Source organism: Prunus dulcis, chromosome 7 (genome assembly GCF_902201215.1).
Source record: "Prunus dulcis chromosome 7, ALMONDv2, whole genome shotgun sequence".
Taxonomy (NCBI): Eukaryota; Viridiplantae; Streptophyta; class Magnoliopsida; order Rosales; family Rosaceae; genus Prunus; species Prunus dulcis.
The window spans coordinates 12,787,008-12,804,701 of record NC_047656.1 but is presented as its reverse complement, the minus strand read 5'-3'; the positions used below and the strand labels follow the sequence as shown (position 1 = coordinate 12,804,701).

At 38.3% G+C, this 17,694-nt stretch overlaps 2 protein-coding genes and 1 pseudogene across 5 annotated transcripts; 2 read left to right on the top strand and 1 right to left on the bottom strand.

Moving 5' to 3' along the window:
- Nucleotides 1-639: 639 nt before the first annotated feature.
- LOC117634943 lies at nt 640-2,243 on the bottom strand (annotated as a pseudogene).
- Nucleotides 2,244-8,385: 6,142 nt separating this feature from the next.
- LOC117633669 (IQ domain-containing protein IQM3-like) lies at nt 8,386-11,939 on the top strand. Of its 3 annotated transcripts, none has more exons than XM_034367344.1 (9): nt 8,386-8,964; nt 9,123-9,237; nt 9,405-9,470; nt 9,587-9,675; nt 10,103-10,190; nt 10,307-10,453; nt 10,561-10,653; nt 10,803-10,904; nt 11,105-11,939. In XM_034367344.1, exons 1-9 carry the CDS (start codon nt 8,657-8,659, stop codon nt 11,612-11,614), a joined length of 1,518 nt encoding a protein of 505 aa, XP_034223235.1. In that variant the 5' UTR covers nt 8,386-8,656; the 3' UTR covers nt 11,615-11,939. The 3 variants fall into 3 exon arrangements, with proteins under 3 accessions (XP_034223235.1, XP_034223234.1, XP_034223236.1); XM_034367343.1 differs by having other exon boundaries at nt 8,437-8,964; nt 10,307-10,459; XM_034367345.1 differs by lacking the exon at nt 9,405-9,470 and having other exon boundaries at nt 8,437-8,964; nt 10,307-10,459.
- Nucleotides 11,940-12,916: 977 nt separating this feature from the next.
- On the top strand, nt 12,917-17,592 carry LOC117633668. 2 transcript variants are annotated; one of them, XM_034367341.1, is made up of 6 exons: nt 12,917-13,452; nt 14,703-14,903; nt 14,993-15,070; nt 15,968-16,033; nt 16,189-16,254; nt 16,333-17,592. In XM_034367341.1, the coding sequence occupies exons 1-6, from the start codon at nt 13,120-13,122 to the stop codon at nt 17,212-17,214; spliced, it is 1,626 nt and encodes a 541-aa protein (XP_034223232.1). In that variant the 5' UTR covers nt 12,917-13,119; the 3' UTR covers nt 17,215-17,592. The 2 variants fall into 2 exon arrangements, with proteins under 2 accessions (XP_034223232.1, XP_034223233.1); XM_034367342.1 differs by having other exon boundaries at nt 14,706-14,903; nt 16,333-17,542.
- Nucleotides 17,593-17,694: the final 102 nt, after the last annotated feature.

The window sequence follows — 17,694 nt, the reverse complement described above, 5'->3', positions numbered from 1 at the left end:
GAACGATCTAGGGTGCAATGGTGCAAGGGGTGAACAAATTGACCTGGTCAATTAGCCTAACTTACATATGCTAAGTCTCATAATATTTTAATTTTTCAATTGATATAAAAATTAAAAAAATTCAGGTTGGATTAGGCTTGTCCTTAAATCAGCCATGCTAAAGTGGGCTGGCAATCCATATCGTTCTGAGCCCACCTTTAACCCCTAGCCGCCTTCTTCTTCCCCAAATCAACTCTGAATGAGTTACAGAGTGAGCTATAGGTGTGTGTTCAGTGAAAAGAATTGTTCAACTTGTAATAATGGGTTCATTTGATGAAGGTGTCACGGAGTTTTTTTGGGTCTCATCGATGACAAGGTTCTTCTTCTTCTTCCCCCCAACACTGATCAGGTGAAGGAAGAGGCCAAAAACCCAAATCCAAATTCCTCTGGTTAATTGGGGGATTTAATATTTGCATCCTCAAAGTCATAGTTGGCAACAGCAAACCAAAGAATTCAATGAAATTGTGTTATGAATATTGAAAATCATGTGGGTATGAATTGCTAATTATGCAAGAACAGGGGAAATAGGAACTTATTTGAAGAACAGGGGAGATAGGTAGGCACTACACTATACAAACATTCAAGAGGCTCAAATCTAGGGAAACACTGAAACTTGCACCATCATATATATATATATATATATTTTCATGATCTTCTGTTAATGTAGCTCAAGATAGCCATAGCAGTTTGGGCCCCAGTGAGGACAAGAAGGATGAAGGCAGAGAAAACAGAGATGAACGACCATGGCTTGCTAAAATAGGTTCGCATAAAGGTAGCCCAATGGCTGCTGTAATAGGCTTCCACATCTCTGAATTGAGTGGAGAGGTAGCATTTTCTTATGTTGAACACAACTTTCTCCCCTAACTTTGTGAACAGCTCAGCTACATTCTGATCATTCTGCGAGAAGCCAGTGATTATCCCATCTGCACAAAGGAGTGTGACGTCCCTAGTCGAATTGATAAGACAGCTCACGAAGGCAATATAAGTGGTGAAGAGCTGAGATGTGTACTGATGGCACCGTTCAAAGGCCATACAATTGATAAAGACAGCAATGGTGAGGTCATTGATGGTTATAGGTGGGATTTGGAGTACCCCATTTCTGAAATTAATATCTAAGAAGCTCTCGGCAACTTTGCGTGGCCTAAACTTGATCCCGGATGGTCTTAGTTGTGTGGTACATTGGATTGACTCCGAGGATGGGCGGTAATTTTGATCAGCGTCATGATCATCATGTGGAGTTGAGGAAATGAATAACGTACAGAACCAAATCAATGTCTTGAAGGTAGCTTCGGATAGTACATCTGATGTACGTTGGAATATTGACTTCTTCCGTGGCGGTTCATGTGGAAATGGGGGAAGAAAGCTTAGGTGAAACAAGTCAAGCAAGTGCTTGGCCCCCCTAAGCTTGCTTGCCCTCTTCAGGACTTCGCTAGGCCTAGGCAATGTATGGTTGAAGAACTCAAGCGCAAGCAAGGTTAGAGAATGCTCAGTTCTGAAGTTGGAGATCTCGAAAAGCTTTTCGAGGACAAAGAAAGGGAGTTGGTTTTGAAGCTTGAGGAGGTCTCTAGTAAGAATTGGAATCAACCATAGCCTTGTTAAGATGGGGTGATCATCTTCATCCGCACTCATACGTCGAAAAAGCTCAATGATAAAGCACCCATCAAGCACCATCATTTCAACAAAGTCAGGGCTTGACATGGGGATCGACTCCGAATAGCAGCTTCTCGTGCTCTCCTCCAACTTTTTCATGGCTTTATAGTATTCTGACAGCAGATCATGCCTTCTTCCGTTCGTTTCTCTAGAAAGGAGCAAATTAAGAAACTGTAATTTGTAACTTTCAAATTCGAGTAACTCGTCCTTGCCGCGGTGGTAAGGTCCAACGGAAACCATTTAAGGCTCAATGGTTTCTGGAGTAGGACTGATTCCATTGAGGCTGGGAGGAACTCTATATATGCATACCGGGCTTTTCTGCCACTTCTTCTTGTCTGAATTTCTTTTCTCTGCTCGTTTAGGCGCTTTCGCATAGTTGCTACAGATTCTTCGTAATTCTTCAGCTCATCTTGATCTTCCTCACTGCTACTTGACCCTAATACTGTGATACCATGATGCTCCATTTCCCCCATCCTCTCTTTCTCTTGCTTTACTCCCAAGATTGTCAAGAAAAGTTCAATTTTTTTGTGTTTGGATCAGTGGATCAGTGACAATGATGCCCTGTCCAAGATTATTTATTGGCAAGGGCCATGGAGTTTCATGGAAAGTTACGAAATACTCTTGGAGTGTAGTGCTCATAATTTCATGAAATTTTTACGGAGACCAACTCATATGTTTCACAATGATGCCTAGTCCAAGAGTATTTCTTGGCAAGGGCCATGGAGTTTCATGGAAAGTTACAATATACTCTTGGAATGTAGTGCTCATAATTTCTTGAAACTTTTACGGAGACCAACTCATATGTTTCACAATGATGCCTAATCCAAGAGTATTTCTTGGCAAGGGCCATGGAGTTTCATGCAAAGTTACAATACTTGAAACTTTTACGGAGACCAACTCATATGTTTCACAATGATGCCTAGTCCAAGAGTATTTCTTGGCAAGGGCCATGGAGTTTCATGCAAAGTTACAATATACTCTTGGAATGTAGTGCTCATAATTTCTTGAAACTTTCACAGAGACGTCACAATTCTCACCATAGAGTACAGTCCCGATCTCTTGGACTACAGGGGTCCAAGAGATTTATGGTCACTCACCGTTGAATATAAATTCAACAGTTCACTCACTCTTGAACTCTTTTTAAGAAACTTTTTGAACCGTTGGATGTTACATCCAACGGTGAGTGGCCACAATCTCTTGAACTTCTGTAGTCTAAGAGATCGGGGCAGCCATAGAGTATACCACAATGATACTCTTGGTATTGAAATTCTATTTCTTGAAAATGGGCAGGCCACACCATAGGCCCAACAGCATCATTCAAGCATATTTGGGCACGCATCAGCTCGATTTGATGGGCTATTGGGACAACAAAAAAACTTACCTGGGCCATGGGACCGTCCCTGGGGTTAAAGGTCGGCCCGAGATTATAAGGGCCCTTTATATTATTGTTGTTTGATTGGTCATGAATTCGAAGCTCATTGGTGCAATCTTATAGAGAAATTTTTGTTATTAAAAAATAAGTAAAAAGGAATACACAGTTAGAATGAATGGTAGCAGAGCAGGCCAACTCTACTAGACACGTATTTGAGAACTTAAATGTCACAAGCTTAAATTTTCAAGTGTATAAGTGTATTGAAGATTTCTGAATTCAAGCGATATTAAGAAATACGAACATAAAATCTCAAGTGCATGGATAAATCTAAATAATTCTACGAGTTTAGGATTTACTCACGTCCATGTGTTGGTTGGAGTAGGTAGGTTTCTTTTCTACTAATAAATGCATAAAAAGACGTCAGATTTGGCACAAAATTATTGTAAACATTAACAGCAAAGTTTTCTCTCATGACTAAAATACAGGAAATACAGCACAGACTTGCCTGGTTTTACGCTTGTAGTTGATTACTGAGTCGCTCTCTTTTGAGAACAACCCCACAAAAATAAACCGAATGAATTGCATGGACCCAGAAAAAAATAGTGATAGTCTGCCATTTCTATCCCTTTCTTTCTCTGTCTTCTTCTTCTTTTTTCATGTCCACTTCTGCGTAAGGTGTAGCAGTTGTACATTATAATCATAAAAAAATTACTTACGATAATAAATTATAGAGACAGAGAGGATAAGCACGTCGTACGTATTCACGTGAAGAGGAATTTTGGAAATATAAAATTATAGTCTTACCTAACCAAATGTGACAAATTAATTTTGTGAGTGCATGCATGGTCTGGCTTTTTGGCCACGAAAACATGTAACAATTAATTTAAGGTCTACCTACCAACACTTTTTATTTGCAGCAATGGAAAGTTTACTGTTAAGTGGGCACGACAAGGTTTGTGGGTCGTACAATTTTGACATCATATGATTAATTAGGGCACAACAACATTTTGGACCAATAATTATTGTGCTATAGAATAAGTGCAGTCGTCTACATGCATTGCAAATCATTAAATCAAACAAGGACGATGAACCCACATTGTTACTCGAGTTTTAATTTGATCCTTTAATTTGCTTTTGAGTTATTTTGGTCCTCTAATTCTCGCATGGGTTTTAATTGGAAAACATGCAAGAATTGGAGGACCAAAATAACTCAAAAATGAGTCGAAAGACAAAAATGATACTCGGAAATAAGCCGAGTGTGATAAAAAAAAAATTCTTAAATTTTAAAAACCATGATTGGGTTAACGGATTATGTATGACAATAATTTGATTGAATGGAGACCCATTGTGCTTTCCACTTCAGCCTTTTGCTTTATTATTATCCAGATCCCGTACAAGAATGGCCCATTAATAATATGGGGGAATAAACTTTCAAAAATAGTACCAAAAAAACATGTATTTATATATTTGTTTAAAGGAATGTCTAGTTATTTTCAGAGATATATCAATTGATTATGTGGGGGTGCAATGCAAGAACAGACAACGGACGTTAAAAGTTATAACAAAAGCAGCACACCACATTGACCAATCACTATATTGCATATTAATATTAGGTCAATGGCAATGAGCAGATAAGATTTAGATGGTCTTCGTTTACCTTGTGTTTTGAGCAAGTTACATAAGATTAATATAGGTTAATATGAAGAAGTATTGAAAATCTAGGACCTTCTAATATACACTACTATAAAATCTCATCATAAGCCACTTATTCGTGTTAATCATAAACAACTCGTGGTCAAAAGATGTTGGCCGCATATTAAACACAAATTACATGACTGTAATAGATGCGGGTTTAAGTATTGTCTTTCCTACAATCAAACAACAGTTACAAGTTCTTTATATTAAAAAATAATCAAAATTAGGCAAGTTAATTATGAATGAAGTTATTATTAGGTCATTGTTCCAGATAATAATAGACAAACTCAAACAAAAAACAAACCCCATTTCTAGTTGGGGGTGGCCAAAACTTTTGATCACACTTTAGCTTAAGATGGGGTACCTTGGTCATTGGTAAATGACAAATATCTGAAAACAAAAAGGCCTTGGTGGACTTGGCGCACTGTAGAAGTGGCGTGACATCTATATCCACATGAGAAGAAGCACCTGGAATTTAGACATTATAGAAAATACCTTTTTCAACTTTTCGGGAGAAACTACACATGTAATGTGAGCCCATATTTGGTCCATTTAAAGTGGCTCATTTTGAGACACACATGTATCAATTTTTAGCACTAAGGGGAAGCTTCTCCCCTATGTAATTTTTTTTTTTTTTACCAAATCGCAATAAAAATGTCGAAACTATTTGAGACTTAATCGACTTAATTCATTATACGTCACAACACTTTGTCCCAATGTGCCATTCATAAAAGATTTTTATCAAATAATTTCGTACCTTACTCAATAGAGCATCAAAATGAAAAGGGTGAGCACGGACAATAGTCTTCACTCGCCTTGAGTGCAGACATTGCCTATATATCACCTATGTTTTTCTTTACCACAATTTCAACGAACCACCGTGAACCATCATGCATGCCAAGTTTTCCGTGGTCAACTTCATGTGCTTGATCTTAAGATTTTAGCTTTTTCCTATTGTCTTCTTAAATTTGTGGTCAAATTTGACCAAAAGTGAAAGTCTTTGGCGAAAATCGATATAAGGACGAAGACGAAGACGAAGACGAAGAGACCCAGAAGCACACCCCCGAAAACCATGGGCAGGGAGTGTTGGATTTTGAGTCGTTTGACGACTTTGTCTGCCGTTTTTAATTAAAAATCGTCGTCGAAAGTCTTTTAATAAAATAAAGACGACGACAGTGTGATACCGTTGAGGTGGCCTTGCCATATACGCGCGTACGACAAACGCACAGATGGATGTGGGCTCCGACGATAGTGGGCCCAGATTGGTCTTCCCCCCGTCGCAACGTGAGGCGCGTAACTTCTAAAGCTCTAGTTTGCTGCAGATGGTTTACTACTACCAAGACTCACTACACAACAGATTCTAGAACAGACAAAAAAAAAAAAATTAAAAAAAAATCCACAAATGGAAATTAATGAAAGATGCCATGTAATTCTTTCTACCTAATATTTTATTTTATTTTTTAAAGATGCCATGTTATTTATTTATTTAGAAAAATATCAATATTCAAATTCTCGCAACATCGTATGTGCAAGTGTCATTTTATTTGGCCAATTTGTGTGTCATGTCACAGTTCGAAAGCATCTTTAATATCTTGTGGAAATTTTACATTTCCCCATCCAACGCATTTTTCTTTGTCTGCAATCAGTCAAACAAATACTAATTTTTATCCTAAGATTTTTCACGGTCCATATCATAGTTTTTTTTTTCCTTTTCCGAATGTAATAAAATTATATTCTCTATTTTTTGTGGTTAAAAAGTTTATATAAACGCTATAGAGACAAACTTTAGTTGTTAAGAGAGAGAGAAAGCTTTTGATTTGGGGGTTTCGTCGGATTTTCTGTAATTTTCAGCTTTAGGTGAATTTTTGTCGATATAATCTTTTTTTGGCAGATTTATTATCTTAAATCCGGGTTGGCTTTGGTTGTGCCTACTCTTGCAAGGCTCTTCTTTGAGGTGTTGCGACGTGGTCTTGGTATGTCCACTACTCACTAATGCGTTGAGGTCCTGGAGTAACTAGATAACGTCCTCTTGTCATGTTCCGAAAGAAGATTAGGCGGTTGATTTTTCTTTTTCTAGTGTTATTTTAAGTTTTTAAATTTAATTTAGTATGTTCAATAATTTTCAGAAACTCTATGAGTTTTCTATGTTTGTTTTCCCTTATGATTCCAGAAACTTAGTTGAGTTTGCTGAGTGTTCTTAGTTTCTCTAGGAGAGTCATGCCGGTTAGCTGCTAGTTTTAGTTCTTGAAGTCATTGGGCTAGATTTGAGGAAATTATTGCGGTTGAAAGGAGTTATAGAAAAATTATTTTCAATAGTGATTTTCTCCAAATCATTTCAACTTTTCAGCTGACTCACGTCACTAAGAAAATTTTACCCATGTCTACCATATTGTTATTTGGATGACTTCATTACAATATGTGTCCTTTGTACTTCTTATTCATATTGATTTAATAAAATTTTATCACCTTTTGTCTCAGAAAAAATCCAGTTAAACAAAGTATATAATCAAGTTTTTTTTCTTCCTGTTTTATATTTTTTAAAATTCCTAAAATACCCCCACCCACTTGAAGTTTGACTTGCTATTTGAGTTGTTTTGAATGTTTTTTTGTCCCCATTTAAGTGCAAAGAAAAAGTGATTGACTCCTTTTGGAGTGTGGATGATCTACAACAGTAAAAACGAGAGACCTTGGTGTGCACTGATTGTCAAGTATAATAAAATATTGTTGGTTGGATGGATGAATTCTCCATCCATAAATTGGAGCATTTAGGTATGCATTTCGTACCAGCTCGAGATATTTAAAAAGCTTCGGTGTGAAAGTGAGTATTAAGTATCAGAAAGAAAGTAGAGCACGAGTAAGTTACCCTAGTTAATTGTAGAAAGTCGGAAGGAGCTATAAAGTTTTTAGAGAATGAGGAATATTTGAAAAGTTAAAAGTTCAAAAATAAACAATCAAATGCCTTTATAATTTAAATATTACTAATTCACCTAGATTCATGATGGACAAAGTCTCATTTAGTCAAATACGCGGTGAGTTACACGGTAAATACTGGCAGAATAGCATATTTCAACATCTCTAAAGAATTTTCCTAAGAGAAAAAGGTATGCACCTCTCCTTAATAGGTTGGCCAACTACTCTCATAGTCAATCAATTTCACAATACAAGTCTAATATTTTGGCTTTTTTAATTGGTCCAAGATTCTTAGTACACATTTGAAGTCTTGAATACATTTTTGGTATCCCATGTACGAACCCAAAAGGCTATACGTACAACCAAATTTAGAATTTGAAGAAAACAAAATCTCTAATGTGGACACATCAACTGCACCAATGCTACAAATTAATTTAATGAATTGCCAGTTGACCCAAAAAAAAAAAAAAAAAAAAACTGCAAATGAAATCTTAAAAAAAAGAAAAAGGAAGCAATTTCGCAGAAAGAAAGAATTGAATTACAAATAAGATTGTTTTTAATTGTTTTTGGGGTCCCGTCAGTCCAGTGCCATCTTTCTTTACATGGTGTAGCACCATTCCACATGTCAAAATATCTTTTGCAGTGGAAAAAAGAAAAAAAGAAAAAAGAAAAATGGAAATGCAGAAACAGAATGCGAAGCACGTGATTCACTCCGAGATACTCATTCTCTGCTTGTCTCATCATTTTTCATTCCCCTATAAATTCATGGGAAGCGTCCTCTGTTTGGTCTCACTCTCAGCAGCAGCAGCTCAGCCCAGTCACTGAAGCGAGTACGCTGCCCAATCTGTACTCGAGGCGAGTAGCACGCAAATAATCTCCTTCCCAAAAAATCCAGAAATGAATTAAAAAGTTGACAGGTAGGTTTCCCGGTAAAACAAACCCCATCCAAAAATCAATAAATATTTTCCCAACTCTGTCTCTTTTATCAAAATGGAGGTGGAAACTCAGACTCAGTCGCTCCCGACCTTCGACAAGCCTCCATTCTCTTCTTTCTCTCTCAGCGACCTCGGTTCTCGCAACTTCCCGGGCTCCGAAATGCCCGCCGTTGACCCCAAATGCGACGCCTCATGCAACGAAGTGGTTCCGTTGACTAAAGGCGGGATGATGGCGAGTGAGACGGACGCGCCGACGGGCGGGTGGTCCGTGTCGACGGCCGCTGTGAAGGTTCAGAAGGTGTACCGGAGTTACCGCACCCGGCGTAGGTTAGCTGACACAGCCGTCGTGGCGGAAGAGTACTGGTGAGAGTATACCAAATCTCTGTGCTTTCGCTTTTATTTATTTATTTTCTTTCCAACTGTTCAGCGTTCTCAAGGACAAGCACCACACACTCAAATATTATTAATTTTTTTATTTTTTGGAAATTAACTGAAAAATGAGGGGTATTTATGAATTGAAGGTGGCAAGCGATAGACTCTTGGAGATTGAATCGCACCACGATTTCATTCTTTGATAACAATACGACTGAATCTGTGACTTCAAAGTGGAACCGTGTCGGCAAGAATGCTTCCAAGGTACCATTTTTTTTTTTTTTGGGTGGGGAAATTAAATTTTAATTTATGGGTTTGGATCAGAAAAGAAAAAGAAATTGTGGGTAATTTCTCTGTGTTGAATTTTGGTTATGAAATGAGAGAGAGAGAGTGTGTAATAGTGTTGTGTGAAATTTTGGACTTTTGGGCAGGTGGGCAAGGGACTCTCCAAAGACGCCAAAGCACAGAAATTGGCTTTTCAGCATTGGATTGAAGCTGTAATTATTTTTCATAAATAAAAAAATTTTGAATTTTTTGTGTGTGTATATTTAATTCTTGTTTATCATTTGGTTGTCTTTGTATTTACTGAATTGCACTTTGGGTGGGTGTGTAGATTGATCCAAGGCATAGGTATGGGCATAGCTTGCATGTCTATTATGAAGAGTGGAGTAAAGCGGATGCTGGTCAGCCATTTTTTTACTGGTAAGTAAAATTACCATATTTTTTCCTCACTAGATGCTAATTGGCTAAAATAAAAGGGATTAAAAAGAAAAAAAAATAAAAATAAAAAGGTTGAAGCATTTGATTACTCGCTTAGGGCCCATTTGATAACCATTTCAATTTTAGTTTTTAGTTTTCATTTTTTGTGCTAGAGTACAGAGGAAAATGAAAGTGAGAATGTGATGGATGATTAGATTGAGAGAGAGGATGAGAGGGGATGATGGGAGGGAGGAGTAACAAAAGTGAAAATAATTTCAAATAGATTTCAGTTTTTAGTTTTAGTTTTTACTTTTGTTACTCCTCCCCACTCTCATGTTCCCTCTCAATCTCATGCACACTTGTATTCTCCATCTTTTTCCTCGATTAATGTTCGATTTTTGGTTTTTGTTTCTAACTTTTTTCTTTGCAGGTTGGATGTAGGAGATGGAAAAGAGCTTGATCTCAAAGAATGTAGCAGATCAAAGCTTCGACAACAATGCATCAAATATCTTGGACCTGTACGTGCTTCTATGAATCAATTCAATATAGTTATCAAGTAAATTTTGATACATGATTTTATGAAACTTGATGTTCTTTATTTTAACCCCTTTTCTGCCGCCGTTGATGAATTTAGCAAGAGAGGGTGCATTATGAATATGATGTTGCTGAAGGGCTAATTGTTCACTCACAAACTCGAGAGCTTCTCGATACAAAGGACGGATCGCCAGGAGCTAAGTGGATATTTGTTATGAGCACCTCTAAGAAACTGTATGCTGGTGAAGTAAGAGTTGAACAACATAAGACCTTTCTTCTTTGTTTGACTAAATTCCCGTATTTGAATTCGCTGTTGTTATCCGAAACAACTAATACATTGTTTATTGTTTCCAGAAAAAGAAAGGTGTTTTCCATCATTCTAGCTTCTTGGCTGGAGGAGCAACAATAGCTGCTGGAAGGCTTGAGGTAGAGCATGGAGTTTTGAAGGTAAACTTTTACAGTGGCCATGTTCAATCTCTAATCAAACATAAAAGAATTACATCCACAACCTCAACCACAAGCAAGATTTTGTAAGGCAAAGTTCTGATACAGTATGTTGATTTATAGTATCTGATCCTTATGCTTTCACTTTTCAGTCCATCTCTGCATATAGCGGTCATTACCGGCCAACAGATGACAGGCTTGATACCTTATTATCCTTTTTCAAGGAAAACGGAGTGAACCTTGATAAAGTTCAGGTACTCGTGCATATATGTGATTCTGTAGAGTTTTTATGATAAAATAGCAACCTAGAAAACAAAATCAATGTACCTCAGTTGAACCCTGGATTGGTCAAAACCTTGATGAGCAAGTATAATGACGGGACTACATTTAAAACGTATTTGATGCGTTAAGATGCCTTTTGCTAATGGTATGTCTCAACTATTTTGTTCTCCAGATACGCAAGCCAAGTGACGAATCTGATGGCTATGATGAAGGGAAGTATAATGGTGGGACTACATTTAAACTGTCAACCAACATTGAAGCTCCTAAACCTGAGGTTCCAGAAGAATTGGAGACAGAGAAATCCCAGTCCCCAGAATCCACTGAACTTCGCCAAACAGAAGCGAAACCTGATTACAAAAGGACTTTATCTGGTGGTCTGCATAGTCCAAGAGCTGAGGTGCCTAAGAATAAGATATTGCAGAGGATCAACTCCAGGAACTCATCAGCGAAATCATACCAACTGGGGCACCAGCTATCGCTCAAGTGGTCAACAGGAGCTGGCCCGAGAATTGGTTGTGTTGCTGATTACCCAGTAGAGCTGAGAATGCAGGCCCTGGAGTTTGTTAACTCTCCAAGGTCTCCCCCCACACCATCCTACTACAGGAGGTTCCCTGGTCTCCCATCACCAACGTCGAATTCCACCTCAGACGTCAATAATGGCGATAAGACCTCTGGTGATTAAACTGCGCTTATCATGATCATGATGATCATAATCAGTTCTGTTCACCTTGCCTAATGGATATTTTAGAGAATGTAAATAATTACATATCTCATCAGCTTCCTGTCAACTCAACTTTTTAGAATGGTTATTGCATTATCTTCTTACTGCCCGCTGGTTGTGTTTGGTCCACTATAGTGAAAGTGGAATCTAGGTGAGCCGGGTGAAGTTTGAAAATTTCCCTAGTAGAAGCCCACTGCTTCAACTTACTATCGGATTCACAAATGCTCTTCTTTTTAGAACTAAGCCGTGTTTTTTTGTTTAAAAATTTAGTGCTGCTGCTAGCTCATGGTATGTGTAAATGGTCTTGGGAAATATGGATTTCGTTCAGTAACAGAAGTTATAAAGCATACACAGGATCATCTGCTGAAGTAAAATTCAGGTTTAAAAAAATGAAGAAGCAATATTTCACGTTTATATATGCAACCCGTGATCTTGTCAGAGCCAATGAAAAACTACATTTGAAAATGTAGCCAATGTATGTACATTAATCCACATTCAAGTTACTGCACAAGAAAAAAAAGGCGGAGTGGAGATCACATTAATTTAATCCAATCTACATTTGTATATATATAAAATATATTTATCTTAGTCTAAACCACGGAGAGGAGTATTCGAATTCGGATGCAGAGTGACTATCACATTCGCTCTAACTAAAAGATAGAAAGGAACATAGATTAACTGGAAAAACAGAGAGTGACAATCACATTCGCTCTAACTAAAAGATAGAAAGGAACATAGATTAACTGGAAAAACAGAGAAAAAAATGAAGAAATTTCCTTTGGACACTGCAATTGGGTTGGGGTTGGGCCAATGAGTACCGAAATATCCCCAATACTTGAGGAAACTTAATGTTAGCCCAAAGCCCGACAGTACTTTTCACCAAATTAACCCTAGATTTGAAAAAGGTTGTCAGCTCAGCACAACACAACAGCAACCAGTGCGACCCACCGGTCACAGCTGTAACCGTACCTTACCACTTCAGTTCAGCTGTCTACTCAAGCAGTAAAATCTCTGTCTTCATCGCGCGGTTAAAAAAAACTCACCTTCTGGCTCCACCGACCTCCACGTATCCAGCGCGCCACCAAAATTAACCGCATCGAGAAAGCGCAAGAGAACAAAGAAATCCACGTGGAGAGCGTCCCCAAAGCCACTTGTGCGGCACCCCCCCCCCCTCCTCCCACGTGCGAGGCCACACGAGCACAATCGGCTACGGAGTGAAACGTGGCGTGCGGAGATATATGGAGGTCGATTTAGCGAAGACGTCGTGGCCTGAGGTGGCTTGACAAGTGGCACTCTCTCACAACCCTGTGCTCTTTGCTTTCGAACCAGTAACCCTCTCTCTCTGTCTTTCTGTCGCGCTTGACTAGCTTACCGCGTGCTGAAGAAATAAACCAAGTACACACAACTTTCTCACGCTCAAATACACAAACACTTGCTCTGTGTTTGTTTCCTGAGCGGCAGGAGCCATGGTTTCTTCCGAACGAAGGTCGTTTTCGAGCTCGGCTGCCTCCACGGCGGCGGCTTCGCCGTCGTCGTCTTCGTCTGGCTCTGCGACGGGCGTTTCGGTGGATAGGTTTGGCAGCGCGGCGGATCGGATGGTGAAGGAGGAGCTCGAGGCGGCGGAGGCGCTCGCGGATTTGGCGCATTTGGCGATGCGGGAGAGTAGCGGCGCTGAATCCGCGGGGAATTGGGGGCTGAAAGGGAAGCGGGCCAAGAAGCGAGTCAAGAGCGAGTCTCCTCCGGGTCATTTATGTTTGAACCCGGTTGACCCTGTTCCCACCTGTCCGGATCTTCCTCAGGTTTGTTTCTGTGAATGGTTTTTTTAATTTTAGCACTGTTATTGTCATTATATTTATATGATTATCGAGATATTTTATGTATCCATTTTAAAAAGAGACTTTTTATTTGTTGGATAATGAAAGAAAAGAGTAGCAGAAGAAATAAAATGGTGGGATTGGCCAAAATGAGTAATTTTACTTGAATGGGATAAATTCAAAGATTCGGCTGAGTGAATGCTTTATGAAACAAACAATGGACTTATTGGCGGAGGAATGGCTCCTTACCCATTTGGGGTTGTTTCGGAGAAAATAAAGTAAACAACTTTGGAATTGGGTAATAACATTGTCACCATTTAGTTTTAAGCATTGATTCTAAGTTCAAAAAACGTAAAATGTTTTCAAAGTAAGCTCACCCTTCTCAGGAGTGTCACTTGACCCTTCTCAACTTTCAAATTTGGTCATAATTCATATATGTATTTTGATTTTTATATATTATATCCTTAGTTTTGACCCTTCTAGTCCATGTGCAAAACCAAACAAGTGAACATTTATCAATTTTCTTTTGAGTAAACACCTTGGCTTGGCTATGCAGTTTATTTATACTTATTTTCTTTTTGGCTTATTGTATGTAATGAGTTGTTTATTGGTGACTTTTTAAAAATGTCAAATTATGAATATTGTAGTTTATAAGATTCCAACAAGATTTCTAATGATTTATGAATCAATACAAAGAATTTTGTGTTATTAGATGAGTTTATTATGTTTTTCTTTAAACTTATGGCTATTTAAGCTTGAATCCCCATGACAATGTTTCTGACTCCACCCAATCCAAGCAACGAGACAAGAAATTTTAAACATTGATATAAATGTAACCATTTGAATGCATATATGACCAGAATTTAATGATATTAACGTCAGGATAGGAGACAAACGATGTACATGGTAATGGGGCCGAGTCCATGGCTGGTTCGGCTAGAATCCTTTTTCAAGTATGCAAATTACATCACCATTAGGATTTGTCCAAACATGGTTAGCCAGTCCAATGATATTTGAGTAAAATTATGTGAAGTACGCCAAATTTACAACAGCGGAGGGTGTGTTAGTCTGTTAAACGGTGATGTCAATACTCCAGTCCAAAATAAGTTTATCGACAAATGTACTAAAAACTTATGCTATCCAATCTCCCAAATAAAATGGGCTCTGTCACCAAATCACACTATTTTCTGCAGGACTTAATGATTTATTTTATTTTATTTTTATTTTTGATATAGCAGGACCAAGCAGTAACAGGTCTGCGGCAATGTGAAACGGTTTGCACAAATGTAGTAACGGAACTGCTGAAGACCGAGCAGGTTCTGAGCAATGAGATTGTGAAGGCTGAGCATGATGCTGAAGTAACAAAGTTAAGTCCAATTTGCACTACAAGTTACCCATCATTCAGTTGCAGCAAGTCAAGGCGGAATTTAACTGAGGTACTGAGCTTTTAAACTTCTTCCCGCTAAAGTGATGTTCTGTGACTACTTTTTCTTTTCTAGTTTTAATTAATGTTTACCTTGTTCAGGAGGAGAAGGAAGAGCGGAGAATACGCAGAATATTGGCCAACAGAGAGTCAGCCAGGCAGACAATTCGTCGGAGGCAGGTAAGCTGATGTTACTCTACTTATTGCATATCAAATTTTTTTTTTTTCCTTTTTCTGGGAGTGTTTAAGAGGGATGGGGAGGAAATTTTATGACTATCAATATTTTCTTCATATATACCTCAATATGGTAAAGGTTGCATTTGTTCCTTGTATTTAATTCAAGTCTGTTGACGTCATTGTGTCTTCATTTTATCAAATGGTCAACACCGAGAACAATGTTCTGCTAGATAGTTATTGCTATTTTATGGCTTGGAAAATTGTGAAAGCATTTTGACACTACAGGCAACAGGAGTATGGGTTCAATTCCCTATAATACAAGCTTCTGTTCGGTAATTAGGTTATACCAGTTATGTTATACAAAACCATTTTTTGTGCTTCCGTAATGTATCTACTCCTGTCCTAGGATCCAGAGATTATTTTTTGTCTTTTTTTTTTTTTTTGGGGCTTTAGGGTATTGAGTAAATTTCTGCTTTGGGTTCATCAAAAAATTTCTGCTTTGGGATCCTGGAGAAATGTGGTGGTTATTCTCCCGTCCTATACTAATCATTTATCACAATTGAGGGCCTCCTTGCATTTTGCAGTCTCAGGAATAACTAAATGATATGAATGTGTGTATATGTGCTTTTGTAAAATAACATATTGGATAGTTGCTGTTCATGTAATGACTATCCTAACCATAATATGACATGCACCATGTGTCACTGAGGTACTAAATTAAATGAGTCACAAGTGCATTATTTTTTGTCACTTTTTATCTTTTCCTTTTTTAAAACAATAGATCTTCATGAGTTGTGTTTGTTATTCTCAAATTGCATGGTATGTGTCCAGTGCAGATTGCATTCTTGGCCATCGGACATTTAGACTTTAGCAAATTATGCATCTTTCCTTGTTCTACAGGCTCTGTGTGAGGAGTTAACCAGAAAAGCTGCTGATCTGGCATTGGAGAATGAAAATTTAAAAAAGGTAGGCATTAGTCCCCAATTATTTCTTATAAACTTGCTTTTCTTTCAACTCTTCTCTCTCTCTCTCTCTCTCTCTCTCTCTCTCTCTCTCTCTCTCTCTCTCATCATGACAATGCTAACTTTATTCACATTTTTGGTGGCTTTTTAAATGAGAAGAAAAAGGAGTTGGCCTTAAAGGAGTATCAGTCTTTGGAGAAAACAAATAAGCACTTGAAAGTTCAGGTAAGATATGCCTGACATTGAAGAGATGTTTAACCTTAATAAAATCTCTAATGCTTGACATGCTCTCTCATTTTGCAGATGGCTAAGGTGATAAAGGCAGAGGTGGAGGAAACACCAGGTGAAAATATGTCAGCCTATGTGCAGATGCAGATACCTCCTTCTTCACCTAGTAATTCCCCATTATTCTTGTTTAACCGTCCACCATTTACACCAGTTTTTTGGCCTTCTATCATTCAGTCTTCAAATTCCATTCAATTGCAACATGTATCACAAAATCCGATGGCCATTCCATCAAATATCCCTTTGCCAGCTAATGGTACAGCTGATTCTTCTCATGAACAAGAAAACCCCTTGACCAATAATGGAACAAGAACTCCTTTATATGTATTTCCGTGCCCTTGGTTCATCCCTCATTTTGATAATGGGAATGGACTCCAACCCCAGTCCTCCTTGTGCCTGAACAATAAACAAGAAGAAACTTCTTTTAATAACCAGTACAGTGCTAGTTCATCTTCAAGAACTGTTGCACAGTTAGACAACCACCATTGCTCTTTCCCTATTAGATTAAAAGCAGAAGCTTCTGGCTCGATGGAAGCCAGACTTTCAAATGATCTTAATGAAACGCCAGCTCAGTTTCCTCTGGATGGAGCCGATCAGCATACAGGACCTTATCCTAAGGAAAATGGTCCTAAGGAGATACTCCTTACTCCTGCATCAGCAAACCATGAAAGAGTTGCATCTAGTATCAAGCATGAGAATGGGTTTGAGTCAGATTACACCGCAACAACTGAAAAATCTTTTCATATGTTCTCTGCCTTGCCAGAGAAGAATAGTGAACCAATCATCTACCCTAACAGGAAACTGGCGGATGCAATTGCTGCAGCTGAGGCGAGAAAGAGGAGGAAGAAACTCACAAAGCTAAAGAATCTTCAAGGCCGGCAGTGTCGGGCTCACTGTTGAGCTTTAAAACCCAAGTGCAGGTTAAGAGATTCTCTCCTGGTTTTCATGCAAGTCCTTTTATTTTAAGGACTTCTTGGAGATTGAGTCAAGAGCAGATCACCTGACCTTAATTATAGAAGGTTATTGAGTCATTGACAGAAAAGATGTGTGCCTATAATTTAGGTACATCTTTAAGGCCTTCACTTTTACTTTTTTATATGTTGTTTCAAGGTGTGGACGGAAACTGGAAATTTTGTACTGCCTGTCAATATGTACGGGTAGCTTTTCATTATCAAATTATTGAGAAGCAAATGGTTGTGGTAGTTTGAGAATGCATAATTTTCAAGAATGCCTGATCACTGGGAATCATAATGAGGAAATGAATGCTGTCTTAACAAACCTGTCTTGCATTTTCTGCTACGCCTAGGGGCAGCAGCACTCAGCAGAGGAGTGAAGGTAAGAACCCGAAATTTAATTTTGACAGTTGTTTTATAAGTTTGT

Coding starts and splice junctions, on each gene's coding strand:
- LOC117633669 (XM_034367343.1), top strand. CDS start 8,657: ATGGAGGTGGAAACTCAGACTCAGTCGCTCCCGACCTTCGACAAGCCT. Junction 9,238..9,404: donor TCGGCAAGAATGCTTCCAAG/GTACCATTTTTT, acceptor ACTTTTGGGCAG/GTGGGCAAGGGACTCTCCAA. Junction 10,905..11,104: donor TGAACCTTGATAAAGTTCAG/GTACTCGTGCAT, acceptor TTTGTTCTCCAG/ATACGCAAGCCAAGTGACGA.
- LOC117633668 (XM_034367341.1), top strand. CDS start 13,120: ATGGTTTCTTCCGAACGAAGGTCGTTTTCGAGCTCGGCTGCCTCCACG. Junction 14,904..14,992: donor CAAGGCGGAATTTAACTGAG/GTACTGAGCTTT, acceptor TACCTTGTTCAG/GAGGAGAAGGAAGAGCGGAG. Junction 16,255..16,332: donor ATAAGCACTTGAAAGTTCAG/GTAAGATATGCC, acceptor CTCATTTTGCAG/ATGGCTAAGGTGATAAAGGC.